At 50.9% G+C, this 17949-nt stretch overlaps 1 protein-coding gene across 2 annotated transcripts in view; it reads right to left on the bottom strand.

Moving 5' to 3' along the window:
• Positions 1 to 17949, bottom strand: part of NKAIN1 (sodium/potassium transporting ATPase interacting 1) — a 59261-nt gene that overhangs the window by 4530 nt on the left and 36782 nt on the right. The window contains exons 2-3 of one of the 2 annotated variants that reach the window (XM_033227392.1): positions 3852 to 3989; positions 1073 to 1153 (exon numbers count right to left, since the gene is read on the bottom strand). The exons of the other annotated variant lie outside the window; for it this stretch is intronic. Coding sequence (XP_033083283.1) covers positions 1073 to 1153; positions 3852 to 3989 — 219 coding nt within the window. The remainder of the gene's footprint in view (positions 1 to 1072; positions 1154 to 3851; positions 3990 to 17949) is intronic. 2 annotated transcript variants of the gene reach the window in all.

Here is a 17949-nt window from a genome sequence, read left to right as displayed (position 1 = left end):
CTCTTTTCTCATTGAGAGGGGAAGGGGTTTGTGTGGACTCACAGGGGCCTCAGAATTTTCAGAGCTGGAAGGAACATTAACAATTTCCCAGCCACAGGTGAAATCCTCAGTACAGGCCCCTTCACAGCCCATTCAGTCTCTCCACTGCTCCCGCTGTGTGCAACCCTGGGCAAACCTCTCCTCTGGGGCCTGGGTCTCTGCATTTGTTACATGGAGAAGGGCTGGCCTAGGTCGGAAGTTCTCAGCCAGGGTGTGGACCCAGGTGCCCATCCATGCAGTCGCTCATTCAGCAGGTAAATACTCACTGCCTGCCAACCAGGGGCCCAGCACTCAGATGTGTGATCTTATTTTATCCCCTCAGCAACCACACGAAGTTGCCGTTGCTTTATGTCCACTTACTAGATGAGGAAACTGGGGCTCAGACAGGATCGGCCCCTTGCCCAGGGTAATACAGCTAGAAGCTTTCAGAGCTGGGATTTGAACCTAGCAGGGTCAAACTACAAAGCCAATGCTCTTAAATTCACATATTTTGTCTCCTTTATATCTAAAAATAGAAGTCGCGTCTCTCTGGACTTGCTCTTATTCAAGCGAAACAGTCCTACTTTCTTCAGCAGTTCTTCGTGTGACATGGTCTGCTCAATCTTCCCCGAACAAACTCTAGTCTCTTTCCCTTCTGAAAAATACTGATCAGAATTAGAGCCAAGTCTTTGTGGTCTAAGCAGTACAAAGCACATGGCATTTTCACCTCCCTTGCTCTGAATACTCTACCTCTATTAGTGGGGCCTAAGAGTAGCTTTCTGGGCTACCACATACTGTTGGTTTTTACTGAGCTTGTGATCAACTGGGACCCCTGGCTCATCTTCACATGGGCTTATCTGCTCCATCATTGTGTTTGAGGTGGCCAGAAATGGATTGTGTAGGTGGAAAATGGGGCACACAGATTATTTGGGCGTATAAGGAGAGGGAGGCTTCTTCAAGACACGATGCTCTGGTCCTATAATACAATACCGTTGGGGCAGGGGATGGGAATGGTCAGGTTCTGCCCTATGGCACTGCCAGGCCTGAGGCTTACCTGGGACAGCTGTCCAACCTCCAAGTAGAAGCAGATGATAAACGCATTCCAGCCAACCCAGAGCACCAGCCAGGCTGCATACTGGGGAAAGCAGAGGTGGGATCAGGGTGGGGCCTGGAGAGTGGGGGATGGGGAGTGTCAATGGAGACAGAGCTCAGGGATGAGGAGATCTGGGCAGGGGAAATTATGAGAATACCTCACTCAGAGAGCACAGTGTAGCCTACAAATCATTTACACATCCATCAGGCCTTACAACAGCCCTGCAAGGTTAGCACTGCCCTCTCTTTAGAGAAAACTAATTTAAAGCTGAAAGGAAGTTTAAGCTTTCCAAGATCACACAGCTAGGAGGAGGTAGGGCTGCCACTCAAATCCAAGTTCTCTGCTAGCTAATCCCATCCACTCTGCTAACAACATCCTCTAGACCAGCTGTCTCTAGAATACTGGAATCATTCAAGGATGTTTGTCAAAAATGCAGATTCTGGGGTCCTACCTCTAGACCTACTGATTCCGAATTTCTAGGGATGCTGTTTAAAAGCTGTTTAAGCAATCCCTAGGGGATTGTAACTCGGATGACACTGTCAGGAACATGTTCCAGGTGGTAAGCCACTAGAGGGCGAGGACTTTGCCTGCCTGGCTCACCACTGCAATGCCAATGCCTAGCACAGAATAGCTGGATGAACCCGTTAAGACTATAGGAAATGGGCCAGGTGCAGTGGCCCATACGTGTAATCCCAGCACTTTGGGAGGCTGAGGTGGGCAGATCACTTGAGCCCAGGAGTTCAAGACCAGCCTGGGCAACATGGAGAAAACCCATCTCTTAAAAAAAAAAAAAAAGGGCCAGGCACAGTGGCTCACGCTTGTAATCCCAGCACTTTGGAAGGCCGAGGTGGGCAGATCATCTGAGTTCGGGAGTCTGAGACCAGCCTGACCAACATGGAGAAACCCTGTCTCTACTAAAAATACAAAATTAGCCAGGTGTGGTGGCGCATGCCTGTAGTCCCAGCTACTCAGGAGGCTGAGGCAGGAGAATCGCTTGAACCCGGGAGGTGGAGGTTGTGGTGAGCCGAGATCACACCACTGGACTCCAGCCTGGGCAACAAGAGTGAAACTCCGTCTCAAAAAAAAAAGTCTTAATTATTATTATTATTATTTTTTAGACAAAATCTCAGTCTGTCACCCAGGCTGGAGGGCAGTGGATGCTGGGAACTTCAGACCAAAAGAAACAGGAGGTTATCCTGCAGCCTTTTTCCCGAGGATGAGTGTGACATCTTCTCACATGGCTGTGGCTGGAGTCTGGGTATAAGGGAACCAGGGGAGGTGGAGGCAGGATCATGGATGGGGCCTGGAGAAAGGCTGGGGTGAGCAGACCACACTGAGGCCCCAAGCATAGAAAGGGAGTCCAGCCTGGGCCCTGGATGCCCTCACTCTGTCACTTTCCTCCCTCCCCTCCTTGCTCTGTAAATTGTACCTGAATGACACAGGTCAATCTGCCCCACTCCAGCAATCTTTCCATCTGTCTGGAGGGAGAGGGCTGGGATGGGAGGGACTGGGAGCAGCATTGCTAGGGCAACACTGAGACCCCTGGGCCCCTCAGTTCTCCCACACCCCGAATGTGGCCACCTCTGGGGAGAAGAGCATTCCACCCACGGCAGTGAGCTGGAAAGGAGGTTAGGGTCGATTTGAGAGCTGGCTGCTGCTACCCAAGTCCTGTGCCTGCAATTCTAGTGGCTGTCAGCTGGCAGACAGTGTTGTTGACAGCGGTGCCTGGGGCTTCCCTGAGAACTGGAGAGAAGCGTTCTCTTATGTCAGATGAGAGAGAGCCTTGTTAGGGTCCTGTTCACCTGGCTTCTGGGAGCTGAGCCTGTGGAGGTGGGGAAGGAAGTCCTAGAATGAGTGTGCGTGGGCTCTGGAGGCAGCATGACATTGCATGTCATTGTGATTGTAGGTGTCAAGCATGTATGTAGCAAATCTAGTGAAAAGCCTTTTCGCTCAAGAGAGCCATGTGAAGAGGTCACTGAGGAACCGCAGGCGATATGGGTGAATCTAGCTGAAAGCAGGAGTTTGACAGAGACCATTAGGGACCAGGACTTGGGAAGAGGCTGTCAGGGAGGAGGAGAGAGACCCAGACTCCTGGGACTGAAGCGCAGGGAGGCACGGACCTCAAAGCCACACTAGCTGCTCCAGACCACATCCTTGATGTACATCGGGCAGGAGAGACAAATGCCAAGCCTTCCTGAAACTTCCTGAGAAACTAAATAAGATGAAGCCCACCCCTCCTGTGTCCCTGCGCCCGTCCCTCGGCTTACTGAGGGCATGTGGTGCCGTGGCAGGAGCCTTCACTCTAGATCTGATGTTCTAATCCTGCCTTGCTTTCATTAGCTGTGTGACCTTAGGAAGACTCACAGCCTTTCTGAGCTTCAGTTTCCTCATCCGGAAAACGGAGCTGGTAAGGTCTGCCTCACAGGGCTACTGCAGACATGAGATGAAGCACGTGAAATTTAGCAGTGTGCCTGGCATGTGCCGGGCACTCACTACATGATCCATTTTGTTTATATTTGGATTATTTCCCTAAAAAATTCTTCAGGAAAAAAAAACCCCTGTCTCCTCTGAGCAAAGCAGCACTGGGCTGTGCACATTCACCCCATCTTGCTTTGGGTGGAGGAGCCAAGACCAGTGCCCCAGTGCTGGGGAGCAGTTCTGGTTTTGAGGAGCAGGGAGGGGTGGAGTGGGCAGGGGTGAGGAGAGGAGTTGGCTTGGGAAAGGGCTAGGTGAGCCGTACCAGGATGAGGTACCGGGAACGGTACTGCACGGTGCCAAAGATGCCCAGGATGACTGCCATGATGTGCAGGAAGTTGGCTAGGATGGGAGCCCACTGGTAGCCCAGGAAGTCAAAGATCTGCCGCTCCAGCGCAGCCACCTGTGGAAGAGACAGGCTGAGGCCACTGTCATCCTCTGAAAGGGAAGGACAGGGATTTCTGCTTGACCTTGGGGAGCAGGTGGCACCAGTTACCATGGTGATGAGGTGTAAGTCTCAGAACCATCCAGTCCTTCACTACCAAAGGGATGCTGGGGGTCCTTAAGCCTGGTCATTACTTTGGGGTGGGCTGAAAGGTGATAGGAGCCAGGATACAGAACACCTTCCTCCCCACCAAGAGGCCCTTCCCTCTAGCAGCTCAAGCTCCTGCATCTACTCCATGTGGGGAAGACAGTGGGGTCAGAGTCCAGACTGTCACTCCAAGCCTTGGAGGGCAGGGAAGTCCTGGAGCCACAGTTACCTCTTCCAAGGATCCCTATCTGGAGCTTGCCCTGGCCCATGACATCCATGGGCTACAGAGAAGAGAATGCTTTTCACTCCCCTTCCCTGAGGGAGTTGGAATAGATTGCAAAATGGGCCTCAAATCCTCCTCTTCCTGTTCCCATGCTCTTCTGTAGTGCCCTTCTACACTAATGCTGTGCTTGGCCACGTGACTTGCTTTGCCTAAAGGGACTTTGTCAAACACGATGCAAACGTGTTTGAAAAAGGCTTGAAAATGCATGCGTCCAGTCTGGGCATCATGGTGAAACCCCATCTTGACAAAAAATACAAACCATTGCCAGGTGTGGTGGTGTGCGCCTGTAGTCCCAGCTACTCAGGAGGCTTAGGTGAGAGAATTGCTTGAGCCCAGAAGGCAGAGGTTGCAGTGAGCCAAGATCATGTCACTGCACTCCAGCCTGGGCGACACAGTGAGACCCTGTCTCAAAAAAAAAAAAAAAGAAAAAGAAAAAAAATAGGTGTGCTTTGGAGCTTGTCCACTTGCTTCACTTGTAACAAGACCCCCTAGTGAACAAGCCCCAGCTGACCTGTTGGAGGATGAGAGGCCACGGGGAGGAGAGCGAAGGCACCCCAGCTGACAGCCCATCAGCCATCAGCCATGTGAGCAAGGCCATGCTAGATCACCCTGGATCACTAGCTGACCAGAGACACATAGCCCAGACCAGAATAATCTCCCAGCTGACCCACAGAATCATGAACTAAATAAAATGGTTATTTTTTATTTCTAAATATTTATTATCATTATTTTTAAACAGAGTCTTGCTCTGTCACCCAGGCTGCAATGCAGTGGGGCTATCTCAGCTCACTGCAACCTCCGCCTCATGGGTTCAAGCAATTCTCCTGCCTCAGCCTCCTGAGTAGCTGGGACCACAGGCACCTGCCCCCATACTCAGCTAATTTTTGTATTTTTAGTAGAGGCAGAGTTTCACCATGTTGGCCAGGCTGGTCTCGAACTCCTGACCTCAAATGATCCACCCACCTCAGCCTCTCAAAGTGCTGGGATTATAGGCGTGAGCCACCAGGCCCAGCCAAATTTTGCTTTAAAGAACCATCTCCTACCATTCTGTCCACATGGCTTGAGCGGAGCTGACTCATTTCTAGTTTCTGGGGTGGGCAGGTGAGCCAAGTCTAGCCAAATAATCGACGACAATGATGAATTTAGGGATAAGCGCTCACCTTGTGCTCTGCCCCTGAGAATCACCCTGGATATTTGCTAGAACAATCGGGAAGAGCTGCTCTCCTGCCAGGTACCTGAATGGGTGTGCTGTGAGCTTGGAGCTGTTGGTGGCTGCCTTGGCCACCTCAGGTGGATGGCCTGCCTGAGGACAAAGCCATAGCTGAGGTACAGAGAGAGTGTGTGTGGGAGGAAGACTGAACACACACAAGGGAATGTCCTGTGCCATCTTTCAGGCCTCTGAATACAGCCATGCCTGAAGCTGGTTCTCCCTCCTTGTCCTACCAATTTTTGTCATTTGCAACGAAGAGTCCTAACTACAACAGAAGAGGAGAGAAGAGGGTTTGGCTGGGGAGGGGGAGGGAAGATTCAGATAAAGTGAAAAGATATAAGAAGCCTTTTTCCAGGCAGGGAGGCAGGAGGAGGTGGAGCTGATGCTATCACACAGATGGCAAGGCTTGGGCAGAGACCAAGGAAGCTGCAGGCTTGGGCAAGGTGGTGAGGGAAGCCTGGTGGTGCCAGGCCCAACCTTGGCATTTACCCACCTGGCACCAGCCTGCCTCTTGATGGTGACTCCCCTCCCAGGGATCTGCAGATTGTAAAGCTCATCTCTCACTGGATGCTCCTTGGCAGAGCGGCAGAGCTGGAATCATTATTTCATTTTGAGGAAAGGGAAGATGAGGTTCAGAGAGGGGAAGTGACTTGTCCAAGGTCACACAGCAGGTTGGTGGCAGAATAGGCCTTTCTCAGCCACCTGTCCTATCTTGGCACCACCTTTCCCATCTTGGCATGGGTAAGGGAGTCAAGAAGTGTAAATTGTGGTGGGAAGTCTGCCTCTGACTCCTGGGTGACTTTAGGCAGCCCAATCCCCGCTGGGTTTGGGGCTCCTCTTCCATGCATGGAAGTCACTGGACTAGGTAATCTCCAAGGGCCCTTCCAGCCTTGACTTCCATCGTCTGCTGGCCCTGGGGGAGAAACTCTCCAAGGTTGTTCAGGGGCCTCTGTCATGGTCACGGTCTCTGTCTGCTGCTCCTATGCCAGTCTTCCTTCAGTCCACTCTTCCTCTTTCCACCCTGACTCTGCCTGGCCTTGGGAGCCTTGGTGGTCTGGGGTCCAGCTCGATGTTCTTGACTCAGTTGTTACCTGGCCCTAAGGGAGAAGGTCTCCGTCAGAGGACGGAGGAGGAGGCTGTGACAGAGCTATCCAGGCTCACGGTGCAGCTGAGGCACCCTGCCAAATATGTCCACCTAAGGCTGGGCACGGTGACTCACGCCTGTAATCCCAGCACTTTGGGAGGCCAAGGTGGGCAGATCACTTGAGGTCAGGAGTTTGAGGCCAGCCTCGCCAACATGGTGAAACTCCATCTCTACTGAAAATACGAAAGTTAGCTGGGCATGGAGGCTAGGGGAGGAGAACTGCTTGAACCTGGGAGGCAGAGGCTGCAGTGAGCTGACATTGCGCCACTGTACTCCAGCCTGGGTGACAGAGTGAGACTCTGTCTCAAAAAAAAGGGAAAAAAAAAGTCCACCTAAAAGACGATATCATCTCCACCCAAACTGGCACCTACTCAAAACCCCTCTGTTCTCTGTGACCTTATTGATAGAAAACAGAGAGGGATAGTTTTGTTTTGTTTTGTTTTGTTTTTTAAAGCAGTAGCAGATTTGTAGTCACTTAAACTCAGATTCAAATTCCGGCTCTGCTGTGTGACTTAGAGCAAGTCACTTTCCCTCTCTGAATCTATTTCTTCAACTATGGAGAAGATAATCCCTTTCTTGCGAAGTTGTTGTGGGGATATAGAGATATCACATAAACTAACAGACAATTAGACTTGATACATAGCAGCTAATTAATAGAAGGCTTAACAGTCTAAGCTTCTTAGTTTGGCACTGAGGGCCCACTAGAATCTGGCTCAATCCTGTATTTCCTATCAGCTCCTGCCCCCAAGAGGCTGTAACAACAGTTGAAGTCCTACCTTCATTTGTCTTTGCCTTATTTTTTATTTTATATTTTATTTTGAGAAAGAATCTTGCACTTTTGCCCAGGTTGGGGTGCAATGTGGTGATCACAGCCCACTGCAACCTCAATTTCCTGGGCTCAAGGCATCCTCCTGCCTCAGCCTCCTCAGTAGCTGGGACTACAGGCAGGTGCCACTGCATCTGGGTAATTTTAAAATATTTTGTAGAGATTGGGTCTCACCATGTTGCCCAGGGTAGTCTTGAACTCCTGGCCTCAAGTGATCTTCCTGCCTTGGCCTCCCAAAATGCTGGGATTACAGACATAAGCCACTGCGCTGGGCATCCCTTTGCCTTTATCCAAGTCCTCCTTAGTTTTCACAGTGTAGCTCAGTTCCTTCTTTTGGTAGGAAGGCCTCCCTGACTGGCCCACAGGGACTGCTCTCTCCACTTGACGTGGAGTGGAGGCTGTTCTTCCCACTCTCAGCATGGCTCTGGCCTTCCTTCATCCTCACGCCCAGCAATCATTCACTCATTTATCTATAACCAGCCAGACCCATTTATCCATCCATCCGACATCTGACATACCCTTACCCAGCCAGCGTTCATCACTTATTTATTCACAGAACGTTTAGTCTATGTCAGGCTTCGTGCTAACTCCTGGATGTAGGAGTGAAGAAGTTGTGGTCCCTGCCCCTTTGAAACTCAGAACTCACTTAGTAGAGGAGGGGGACAGGAAATCAGTACAAACCGAGGAGTCAGGGCTATGACCCAGGCCTGAAAAAGGCCGTCTCTTCCTCCGACGGTGAGTGCAGATTTAAACAAATCTTTTTTTTTTTTTTTTTTTTTTTTTGAGATGGAGTCTCGCTCTGTCGCCCAGGCTGGAGTGCAGTGGCATGATATCAGCTCACTGCAAGCTCTGCTTCCTGGGTTCACGCCATTCTCGTGCCTCAGCCTCCCAAGTAGCTGGGACTACAGGCGCATCCCACCATACCCAGTTGATTTTTTTTTTTTTTTTTTTGAGACGGAGTCTCGCCCTGTCGCCCAGGATGGAACACAGTGGCGCGGTCTGGGCTCACTGCAAGCTCCGCGGCCTGGGTTCAGGCCATTCTCCTGCCTCAGCCTCCCCAGTAGCTGGGATTACATGTGCCCGCCACCACGCCCGGCTACTTTTTTGTATTTTTAGTACAGGCGGGTTTTCACTCTGTTAGTCAGGATGGTCTCGATCTCCTGACCTCGTGATTCGCCTGCTTCAGCCTTCTAAAGTGCTGGAAATACAGGCGTGAGCCACCGTGCCCGGCCCCAGTTGATTTTTGTATTTTTTTGTAGAGAACAGGGTCTCACCCTGTTGCCCAGCCTAGTCTCGTACTCTCCTGGGCTCATGTAATCCACTCACCTTGGCCTCCCAAAGTGCTGGGATTACAGGCATGAGCCACCATGCCTGGCCTAAATATATATTTTAAAAACTTTAGATGTAACCTGGGTATAGTCACTCACACCTGTAATCTCAACACTTTGGGAGGCCAAGGCCAGAGGATGGCTTGAGGCCAGGAGTTTTGGACCAGCCTTGGCAACATAGTGAGATCCCATCTCTATTAAAAAAAAAAAATTAGATTCAGTGTCTTATAAACAATCTTAAAGTTATTATTTATTATTAGAAAACCAAGTCAAGGCTGGTGCGGTAGCTCACACTTGTAATACCAGCACTTTGGGAGGCCAAGATGGGTGGATTACAAGGTCAGGAGTTTGAGACCAACCTGGCCAACATGGTGAAACTCTGCCTCTACTAAAAATACAAAAATTAGCTGGATATGGGGGCAGGTGCCTGTAGTCCCAGCTACTCAGGAGGCTGAAGCAGGAGAAATACTTGAACCTGGGAGGTGGAGGTTGCAGTGAGCCGAGATCGCACCCTTGCACTCTAGCCCAGGTGACAGTGCAAAATGCGGTCTCAAAAAAAAAAAAGAAAAAGAAAACCAAGTCAAATATTCCGGAACTTCTGCTTGTGTGTAGCAGTTACCTGCAGCTAATTAACAAATAATAATAGGAACAAAATAAGAGGAATACCTTTCCCACCTGGCTGCATCAGCTCCGAAACACTAATCTGAGGGCTGCAATGATTGTAAATCATAACTGGCTTTGCTGTGTCTTTGTTACTTAGAAGGGAGGAACTGTGCAGACGCAACAGCAATCTACTCCTTTGCAAAAATTGCAAATGCATGTGCGCTGGGGGAAAAATTGACTTTGGAGAGATTTTTACATGGTCAGCTGCAAGCCAAGCCAAGATAGCTTCTTGAATCCCTCTCCTAAGTGAGCTGGGGTGAACGTTCCTGGGGGCAGTGGATACAGACTTCTCCCTGATCTCCTGCCACGGGAAGGCTGGCCACCACCCCACTCAGTTACTTTTTCTAAAATACAAATCTCATCCCAGCCACACAGAAAAAGCCCCCTGACTGTAGTACCAGAGTGTCAGATGAGAACGTGTCACCCAGGCCTCACATCCCTGTCTTCACCTGCCAGTGCTCACAGAGGAAGCCCCACGTTCCTGCCCATCAGTCCTCTCTGCCTTTGATCTCTGTTCTCCCCAACCCAGCTCTTTTTTCTTTTCTTTCCCTTCCCTTCCCTTTTTCTTTCCTTCATTCTTTCTTTTCTTTCTCTTTCTCTCTTTCTTTCTTCCCTTCCTTCCTTCCCTCCCTCTCTCCCTCCCTCCCACTGTGCCTCCTTCCTTCCTTCTTTCTTTTTTTTTTTTGATGGAGTTTCACTCTTGTCACCCATGCTGGAGTGCAATGGCGCAATCTCGGCTCACTGCAACCTCCACCTCCTGGGTTCAAGCGATTCTCCTGCCTCAGCCTCCCAAGTAGCTGGGATTACAAGTGCGTGCCACCATGCTCTGCTAATTCTTGTATTTTTTTTTTTTTTTTTTTGAGACGGAGTCTCGCTCTGTGGCCCAGGCTGGAGTGCAGTGGCCAGATCTCAGCTCACTGCAAGCTCCGCCTCCCGGGTTTAGGCCATTCTCCTGCCTCAGCCTCCCGAGTAGCTGGGACTACAGGCGCCTGCTGTCTCGCCTGGCTAGTTTTTTGTATTTTTTTTAAGTAGAGATGGGGTTTCACCGGGTTAGCCAGGATGGTCTCAATCTCCTGACCTTGTGATCCACCTGTCTCGGCCTCCCAAAGTGCTGGGATTATAGGCTTGAGCCACCGTGCCCGGCCTAATTCTTGTATTTTTAGTAGAGACAGGGTTTCTCCACATTGGTCAGGCTGGTCTCAAACTCCCGACCTCAGGTGATCTGCCCGCCTCGGCCTCCCAAAGTGCTGGGATTATAGGCCTGAGTCCCTGCACCTGGCCTGCTTTCTTTTCTTTCTTTTTTCTTTTCTTTTGTTTTCTTTTCTTTTCCTTTCTTTTCTTTTTTCCTTTCCTTTCCTTTTCCTTCCTTTTCTCTCTCTCTCTCTTTTATTTTTTGAATCAGAGTCCCATTCTGTCACCCAGGCTGGGGTGCAGTGGCGCAATCTCAGCTCACCAAAACCCCTGCCTCTCAGGTTCAAGCGATTCTCCTGCTTTAGCCTCCCAAGTAGTTGGGATTACAGGCGCCTGCCACCATGCCTGGCTAACTCTTGTATTTTTAGTAGAGATGGGGTTTCACCATGTTAGTCAAGGCTTGTCTCGAACTCCTGACCTCATGAGCTGCCCGCCTCAGCCTCCCAAAGTGCTGGGATTACAGGTGTGAGCCACCGTGCTGCCCAGCTCTTTTCTTTTCTTTCTCTCTCTGTCGCCCAGGCTGGAGTGCAGTGGTGCGATCTAGGCCAACTTGCAACCTCCACCTCCTGGGTTCAAGCTATTCTCCTGCTTCAGCCTTTCCAGTAGCTGCAATTACAGGCACCCACCACCATGCTCGGCTTAATTTTTTGTATTTTAAAGTAGAGACGGGGTTTCGCCATGTTGGCCAGGCTGGTCTTGAACTCCCGACCTCAGGTAATCCACCTGCCTCAGCCTCCCAAAGTGCTGGGATTACAGACATGAGCCACTGCACCTGGCCTTTCTTTCTTTCCGCCTTGCCTTGCCCTGCCCTGCCACGGCACCCGGCCTGAGCACCTGCACTCTGGATCCAGCTTTTCTTGTCTTCTCAGGAGCCCACACCATCCACAGTCCCTTCTCTCTTGTAAACATAGCTTCTCCCTCTCCCCAGATCCTTCTCTCTGGCTCTTAAACAAGCTCAAAGCCTCTCCCATTAAAAAAAAATAGTGTCTGGGTATAATAACTCACGCCTGTAATCCCAGCACTTTGGGAGGCCCAGGGGGGTAGACTGCTTGAGCTCAGGAGTTTGAGACTGGGCAACATGGCAAAAGCCCCACCTCTATTAAAAAAATACAAAAAATCAGCCGGGTGTGGTGGTGCACATCTGTGGTCCCAGCTACTTGACAGGCTGAGGTGGGAGGATCGCTTGAGCCCAGTAGGCTGAGGCTAGAGTGAGCTGTGATAGCCCACATGTCTCAAAAAGAAAAAAAGAAAAAAGCTCCTTACCACGTTCCAGCTGACATTAGCCTTATCTATCTCAACACTCTCACATGCAAAACTACCTAAAAGGTCTCCATGATCTTCCCTGTCACTCAGTCTGCCAGAGTGACTTTCTGCTTGGCCACTGAAAGAGTTCTTACTGAGGTCACTGGTGACCTCCTTGTTATTAAATTCAGCAGATAAGGCGGGGTGCCTGTAATCCCAGCATTTTGGAAAGCCAAGGTGGGTGGATCACTTGAGGTCAGGAGTTTGAGACCAGCCTGGCCAACATGGTGAAACCCTGTCTCTACTAAAAATACAAAAATTAGGCAGGCTTGGTGGTGGGAGCCTGTAATCCCAGCTACTCAGGAGGCTGAGGCAGGAGAATCACTTGAACCTGGGAGGTGGAGGTAGCAGTGAGCCAAGATCACAGCACTGCATTCCAGCCTGGGTGACAGAGTGAGACTCTGTCTCAAAAATAAATAAATAAATAAATAAATAAATAATAAATTCAGCAGATGAATTTCAGTCCTCATCTTACCTGACCTCAATTGCCCTCTCTCCTGCCAGCAGCACTCTTCTCTGGCTTTTGCCCCATGGCACTGTCCCAGAGGCAGGATGACCTAGTGGTTAGGTGCAAAGCCTGGGTCAGAATCCTGGTGCGCTGGTTATTATACAACTCTTGTCATGGCACTAACCAACCTGTGCCTGTTTTTTGGTCAATAAAATGGGTATGATTTACAGTATTTTCCGCATAGGGCTGCGAGAAGAGTCAATATTATTTAAAATTATATTTTCCCACAAAACTCCCTACCTCTCTCCTTCCTTAATTTTTTCCACAGTGCTTATGATTGGATTTTTACTTTTTTTTTTTTTTTTCTTTTTGAGACAGTTTCACTCTGCCACCCAGGCCGGAGTGCAGTGGTACAATCTCCGGCTTACTGCAAGCTCCGCCTCCCGGGTTCATGCTATTCTCCTGCCTCAGCCTCCTGAGTAGTTGGGACTACAGGTGCCCACCACCACACCTAGTTAATGTTTTGTATTTTTAGTAGAGATGGGGTTTCATCATGTTAGCCAGGATGGTCTCGATCTCCTGACCTCGTGATCTGCCCACTTCGGCCTCCCAAAGTGCTGGGATTACAGGTATGAGCCACCGTGCCTGGCCTTTTTTTTTTTTTTCTGAGATGGAGTCTAGCTTTGTCGCCCAGGCTGGAGTGCAGTGGCACGACCTCGGCTCACTGCAACCTCTGCCTCTCGGGTTCAAGCAATTTTCCTGCCTCTGCCTCTGGAGTAGCTGGGATTACAGGTGCCTGCCACCAAGCCTGACTAATTTTTATATTTTTAGTAAAGATGGGGTTTCACTATGTTGGCCAAGCTGGTCTCGAACTCCTGACCTCAAGTGATCTGCCCACCTTGGCCTCCCAAAGTGTTGGGATTACAGGCGTGAGCCACTGCGCCCTGGTGGTTTTTTACTTTTTATTTTTATTTTTTTGAGATGGGATTCTTGCTTCATCACCCAGCTGGAATGCAGTGGTGTGATCATGGCTCACTGCAGTCTTGAACTCCTTGGTTCAAGCGATCCTCCCATCTCAGCCCCCTGAGTAGCTAGGACTGCAAACACCCGCCATCACGCTGGCCTGTGCTTATCATTGGCAAACACACTATTTACACACTATTTAGTTATGGTCTGTCTCCTGCAGTGGATGGCAAGCTCTGTGAGGGCAGGAATTTCTGCTTGTGTGCTTCACTGCCATATTTTCAGTGGTGAGAGCAGTGCTTGGCACACTCCAGGTGCTAAAACCAAATTCTCCACTTTCCTCGGCTACTACCCCGTTCTAGAGCAGCCAGGCCCCTAACTATTAGAGTGCCTCAGGGCTACATCCCGACCCTCTTCATGCCACACTTACCCAGGAAATGCACGCCCACCCAAGCTCTGGTGACCACCTGCTCGCGTGCAGCCCCCAGCTGTATTCTAACCAGTGACTCAGTGAACAGCTCACTGTGAACTCCACATGCCCAAACCTGGTCCATGTCCAGTGTTTTGGGCTCCACGAGGTGTCCAGCTGCTTGAGCTAGGAACCTAAACTTTAGGTTTCAGTCTCCCTCATGCTCCCCATTTGTTCCACGTCCCCCAACCCCCGCAGCCTGTCCTCAAGCCCTGGCTCTCGGATCTTCCAAATCTCTCATATCCGGCCACTTTTTTCCATCCACTTTCTCTCACCTGGCCATGCCAACCCCCCTGCCCTCCAGCTTACTTCAAACCTAACTGGCCCCTCTGTTCTCCAGAGTGGGGCCTCCCTGAGGCTCCCTGCTGCCCCTCCCCCTGCCCTTCGCTTCCCACCCCCACCCCCACCCCTAATTATTTATTTATCGGGTAGCTGCCAGCCGAAGGGGGATGCTGTTGCCATGGGAACCTTCAGCCCCGAGTCAGGGCTGCCTCTGTTCTCAGTAGGATGCTCTTGTCTGTCTAGACGCCAACCCCAGGAGCCCACACGAGGTGGGGGGTGAGGAATAAGGGCTGAATAATGCAGATGGGCCCACCCTAGCCCCAGGAAGCTGGCTGGGAGAGAAGGTAGAGTAGGGCCCAGGCTCAGGGCCACTGAACCCATCAGAAGTCTCTCGTGCTCAACCCTTGCCAGCCAATTCTGCAAGTCAACTACTTTCCTGGCCAAAATTCCAGCCATGTCACCATAGGCTTGAGACACAGAAGTCAGCCTGTCTGGGGAAAGATGAGGGATGGACCCTTGAAGTTTCTAGAGAAAGCTTTGTTCCAGCCTGGTTCTGTCTCTCTCACTGACTTCAGTCCACTGAGGGACGAGCTCTCCATTTAAGGACATGGAGGCCTGAGTTCCAGCCCTAGTTCTCATCGACTCACTGTGTGACCTTGGGCAAGTTATCCCCCTCTCTGAGCCTCAGTTTTCTCATTAGTGAAATGTCCTGAGGATTCAGACAGGGCCCATAAAGCTCGCAGCCAGCCAGGTGTCTGGCACACAGTTGGTGCTGAGTATATGGCAACAGCTTTTGTTGCATCCCCAACCTCAGGCCCCCCTTTTCCCAGTGGATTTCTGAGGCAGCTGACAAAATTAAACTCGACTCAATCCCTCATCCGTGAAATGAGGGAGTGGGACGAAAGTCGCAGACAACAGAGCTGGAAGGACCCCTGAGATCTGCTGGCCCAACCCCCTAATTAGGTAGGTGAGCAAACCGACAGCAGAGGGGGCAGTGATGTGCCTGAGGGGAGGGGCTCCTCTCTCTCCCTGAGCTCTGCCCCCACCTCCCCATCTCTGGGGGTCCATCTGGGGACACTGCCATCTGAGCATGAGTTGAAATGAGATTCAACTCAACATAAGATTAAAAGGAACAGTCACAGAGACCAAGTGGTCTTTGACCCTGCCAAAGAAGATGGGCCCAGTAGGGACTCAATTCATTGAGCAAATATTTCTTGAGCACCTACTATGTGCTGGGCCCTGGGCATATGGCAGTGAACAAGATGGTGTGGATCCTGCCTCAGCTCATCTGGAGACAGAGATCACCGTCCTCTGGGAGCTGATGAACTGATGATAGGGGCTTCTCTGACAGGTTCCCCTCCACTGTGCCTAGGGACCTATGAAGATGCCTCCCTCATCCCCCAACACACACACACGCACACACACCCCTCTCTCTTCTCTTTCTTCCAGGGCTTTTGCAGCCTTTCTGCCTCTCTATCCCAGCCCGGATCCTACTGGGAAATGGCCAAGGACGTCACTGTTAGGTGAAAAAAGCAAGCTGCAGAGCAACTTGATTCCATTCGTGTAAACACCTCCCCCAAAAGGCACCAAACACGTGGGACTGTAAACGCAGAACCAAGAGCCAGGGAGAGACCCAATAAACAGTTATGAGACATTATTTCTAGGGAGTGGGGAGATGGGGAGACTTTGAATCTTAACTATATGCACTTCTATAGTAGTTCTGGAATTTCTTACAACAAAGTTGGACCAGAAGTCTCCTTCTCTCTCTCTCTCTCTCTCTCTCTCTTTTTTTTTCCTTGTTGAGACAGGGTTTTGCTGTTGTTCATGCTGGAGTGCAGTGGCAAGATCAGGGCCCACTGCAGCCTCAGCCTCCTGGGCTCAAGTGATCTTCCCGTCTCAGCCTCCTGAGTAGTTGGGACTACAGGCATCTGCCACCCACACTTAGCTATTTTTAAAACTTTTTTGTAGAGACAAGGGTCTCACTATGTTGCCCAGGCTGGTCTCAAACTCCTGAGTTCAAGTGATCCTCCCCTGCCTTGGCCTCTCAAGATGTTGGGATTACAGGTGTGAGCCACGGCGCCCAGCCACATTTATTTATCTCCTATTTGATCTAGACAGTATTCTGAGTACATAACATGTATTCGTCTTATAAACATTTCTCGAGTGCCTTTTTTTTTTTTTTTTTGACAGAGTCTCGCTCTGTCACCCAGGCTGGAGTGCAATGGTACGACCTCAGCTCACTGCAACCTCCACCTCCCTGGTTCAAGCAATTCTCTGCCTCAGCCTCCCGAGTAGCTGGGATTACAGGTGCCCGACACCGTGCCCGGCTAACGGGGTTTCGCCATCTTGGCCAGGCCGGTCGCGGTGGCTCACGCCTGTAATCCCAGCAATTTGGAAGGCTGAGGCAGGTGGATCACGAGGTCAGGAGTTTGAGTGCCTCTTGTGTGCTAAATCCTGAGAACACAATGGTGAATACAGTGCACCCAGTTCCTGTCCTCCTGGGGATGACAGTCCTGCCCTTTCCCTCCTCAGAGCAGACACCAGCCACATCTGTCCCATTAGGACACAAAACAAACCGAATCTCCCAGAATATCAGCAACCTCTCTCAAGGGGTCTATCTTAGGATACTTTATGGAACATTCACTGTCTATAAACCTCATGCTCATGTCACACCTTTTAATCCTACCCCTTTTTATAAATGAAGAAACAGAGGCCCAGAGCAGTGGCAGGCTTGCCTAAGGGGACGCAGAAGAGCTGACTTCAACCAGTCTGGGTCCAAGCCCTTCCTCTTTTCTACCACTTCTTACTGTGGCGCTCTTTGAGATTTGGCTGCCCAGCCTGTTTGCACGTCTCAGCATTTGGGAATCTCACCCCTTATGGCACTGCTGGAGGTGCCTTCCACCCTGGAGGGGTAATCTTCCTCCTCCTCGGGACAGGTCCTGGACCCCCAGTCCCCTGACTGCCATCTGCCTGTCTGCACGCCCTCCTGCTATGACCCAGTCCTCTACCTCCACTGGGCCTGGGGAGCCAGGGAGCATCTGCTCACCTTCTGCATCATTAGCCCTCAGAGACAGCTTGGAGCTGCTAGGGAGGCCCAGTATGCGACTGATTGGGCCAGCCCTGGTCTTGTCAGGAGGCAGCAGCAGGGGCCTGGCCTCTGTCTCCATGGTAACCCCATCCCCTCATCTCAGTGACCATTGACCCATCCCCACCCCTTCCCCAGCTGGGGGGCTCTACAAGCCCCTTCTGGGTAGATCCAACCCAGTACACCTCTGAGCTGGCAGTTCCATTAGAACAAAGTGCCTGGCAGTGATCTAATTAGCATATATCTACATTAATTTGCATAAATCTGGGGCCAAGTGGCCCAGGGTGCTACCAAGGGGAAGTCTAAAAAAAATGTCAGGCCAGGGACCAGGCAGGGTGGCTCACGCCTGTAATCCCAGCACTTTGGGAGGCCCAGACGGGCAGATCATGAGGTCAGGAGATGGAGACCATCCTGGCCAACACAGTGAAACCCTGTCTCTACTAAAAATACAAAAAATTAGCCAGGTGTGGTGGTGGGTACCTGTAGTCCCAGCTACTTGGGAGGCTGAGGCAGGAGGATGGTGTGAACCTGGGAGGCGGAGCTTGCAGTGAGCCAAGATTGTGGCACTGCACTCCAGCCTGGGCAACAGAGCGAGACTCCATCAAAAAAAAAAAAAAAATCAGGCTGGGCACAATGG

This window comes from Trachypithecus francoisi, unplaced genomic scaffold (assembly GCF_009764315.1).
Source record: "Trachypithecus francoisi isolate TF-2019V2 unplaced genomic scaffold, Tfra_2.0 Lachesis_group12, whole genome shotgun sequence".
Classification (NCBI taxonomy): Eukaryota; Metazoa; Chordata; class Mammalia; order Primates; family Cercopithecidae; genus Trachypithecus; species Trachypithecus francoisi.
Note: the sequence above shows the minus strand (reverse complement) of the source record. Positions and strands in the feature narration are given on the sequence as shown.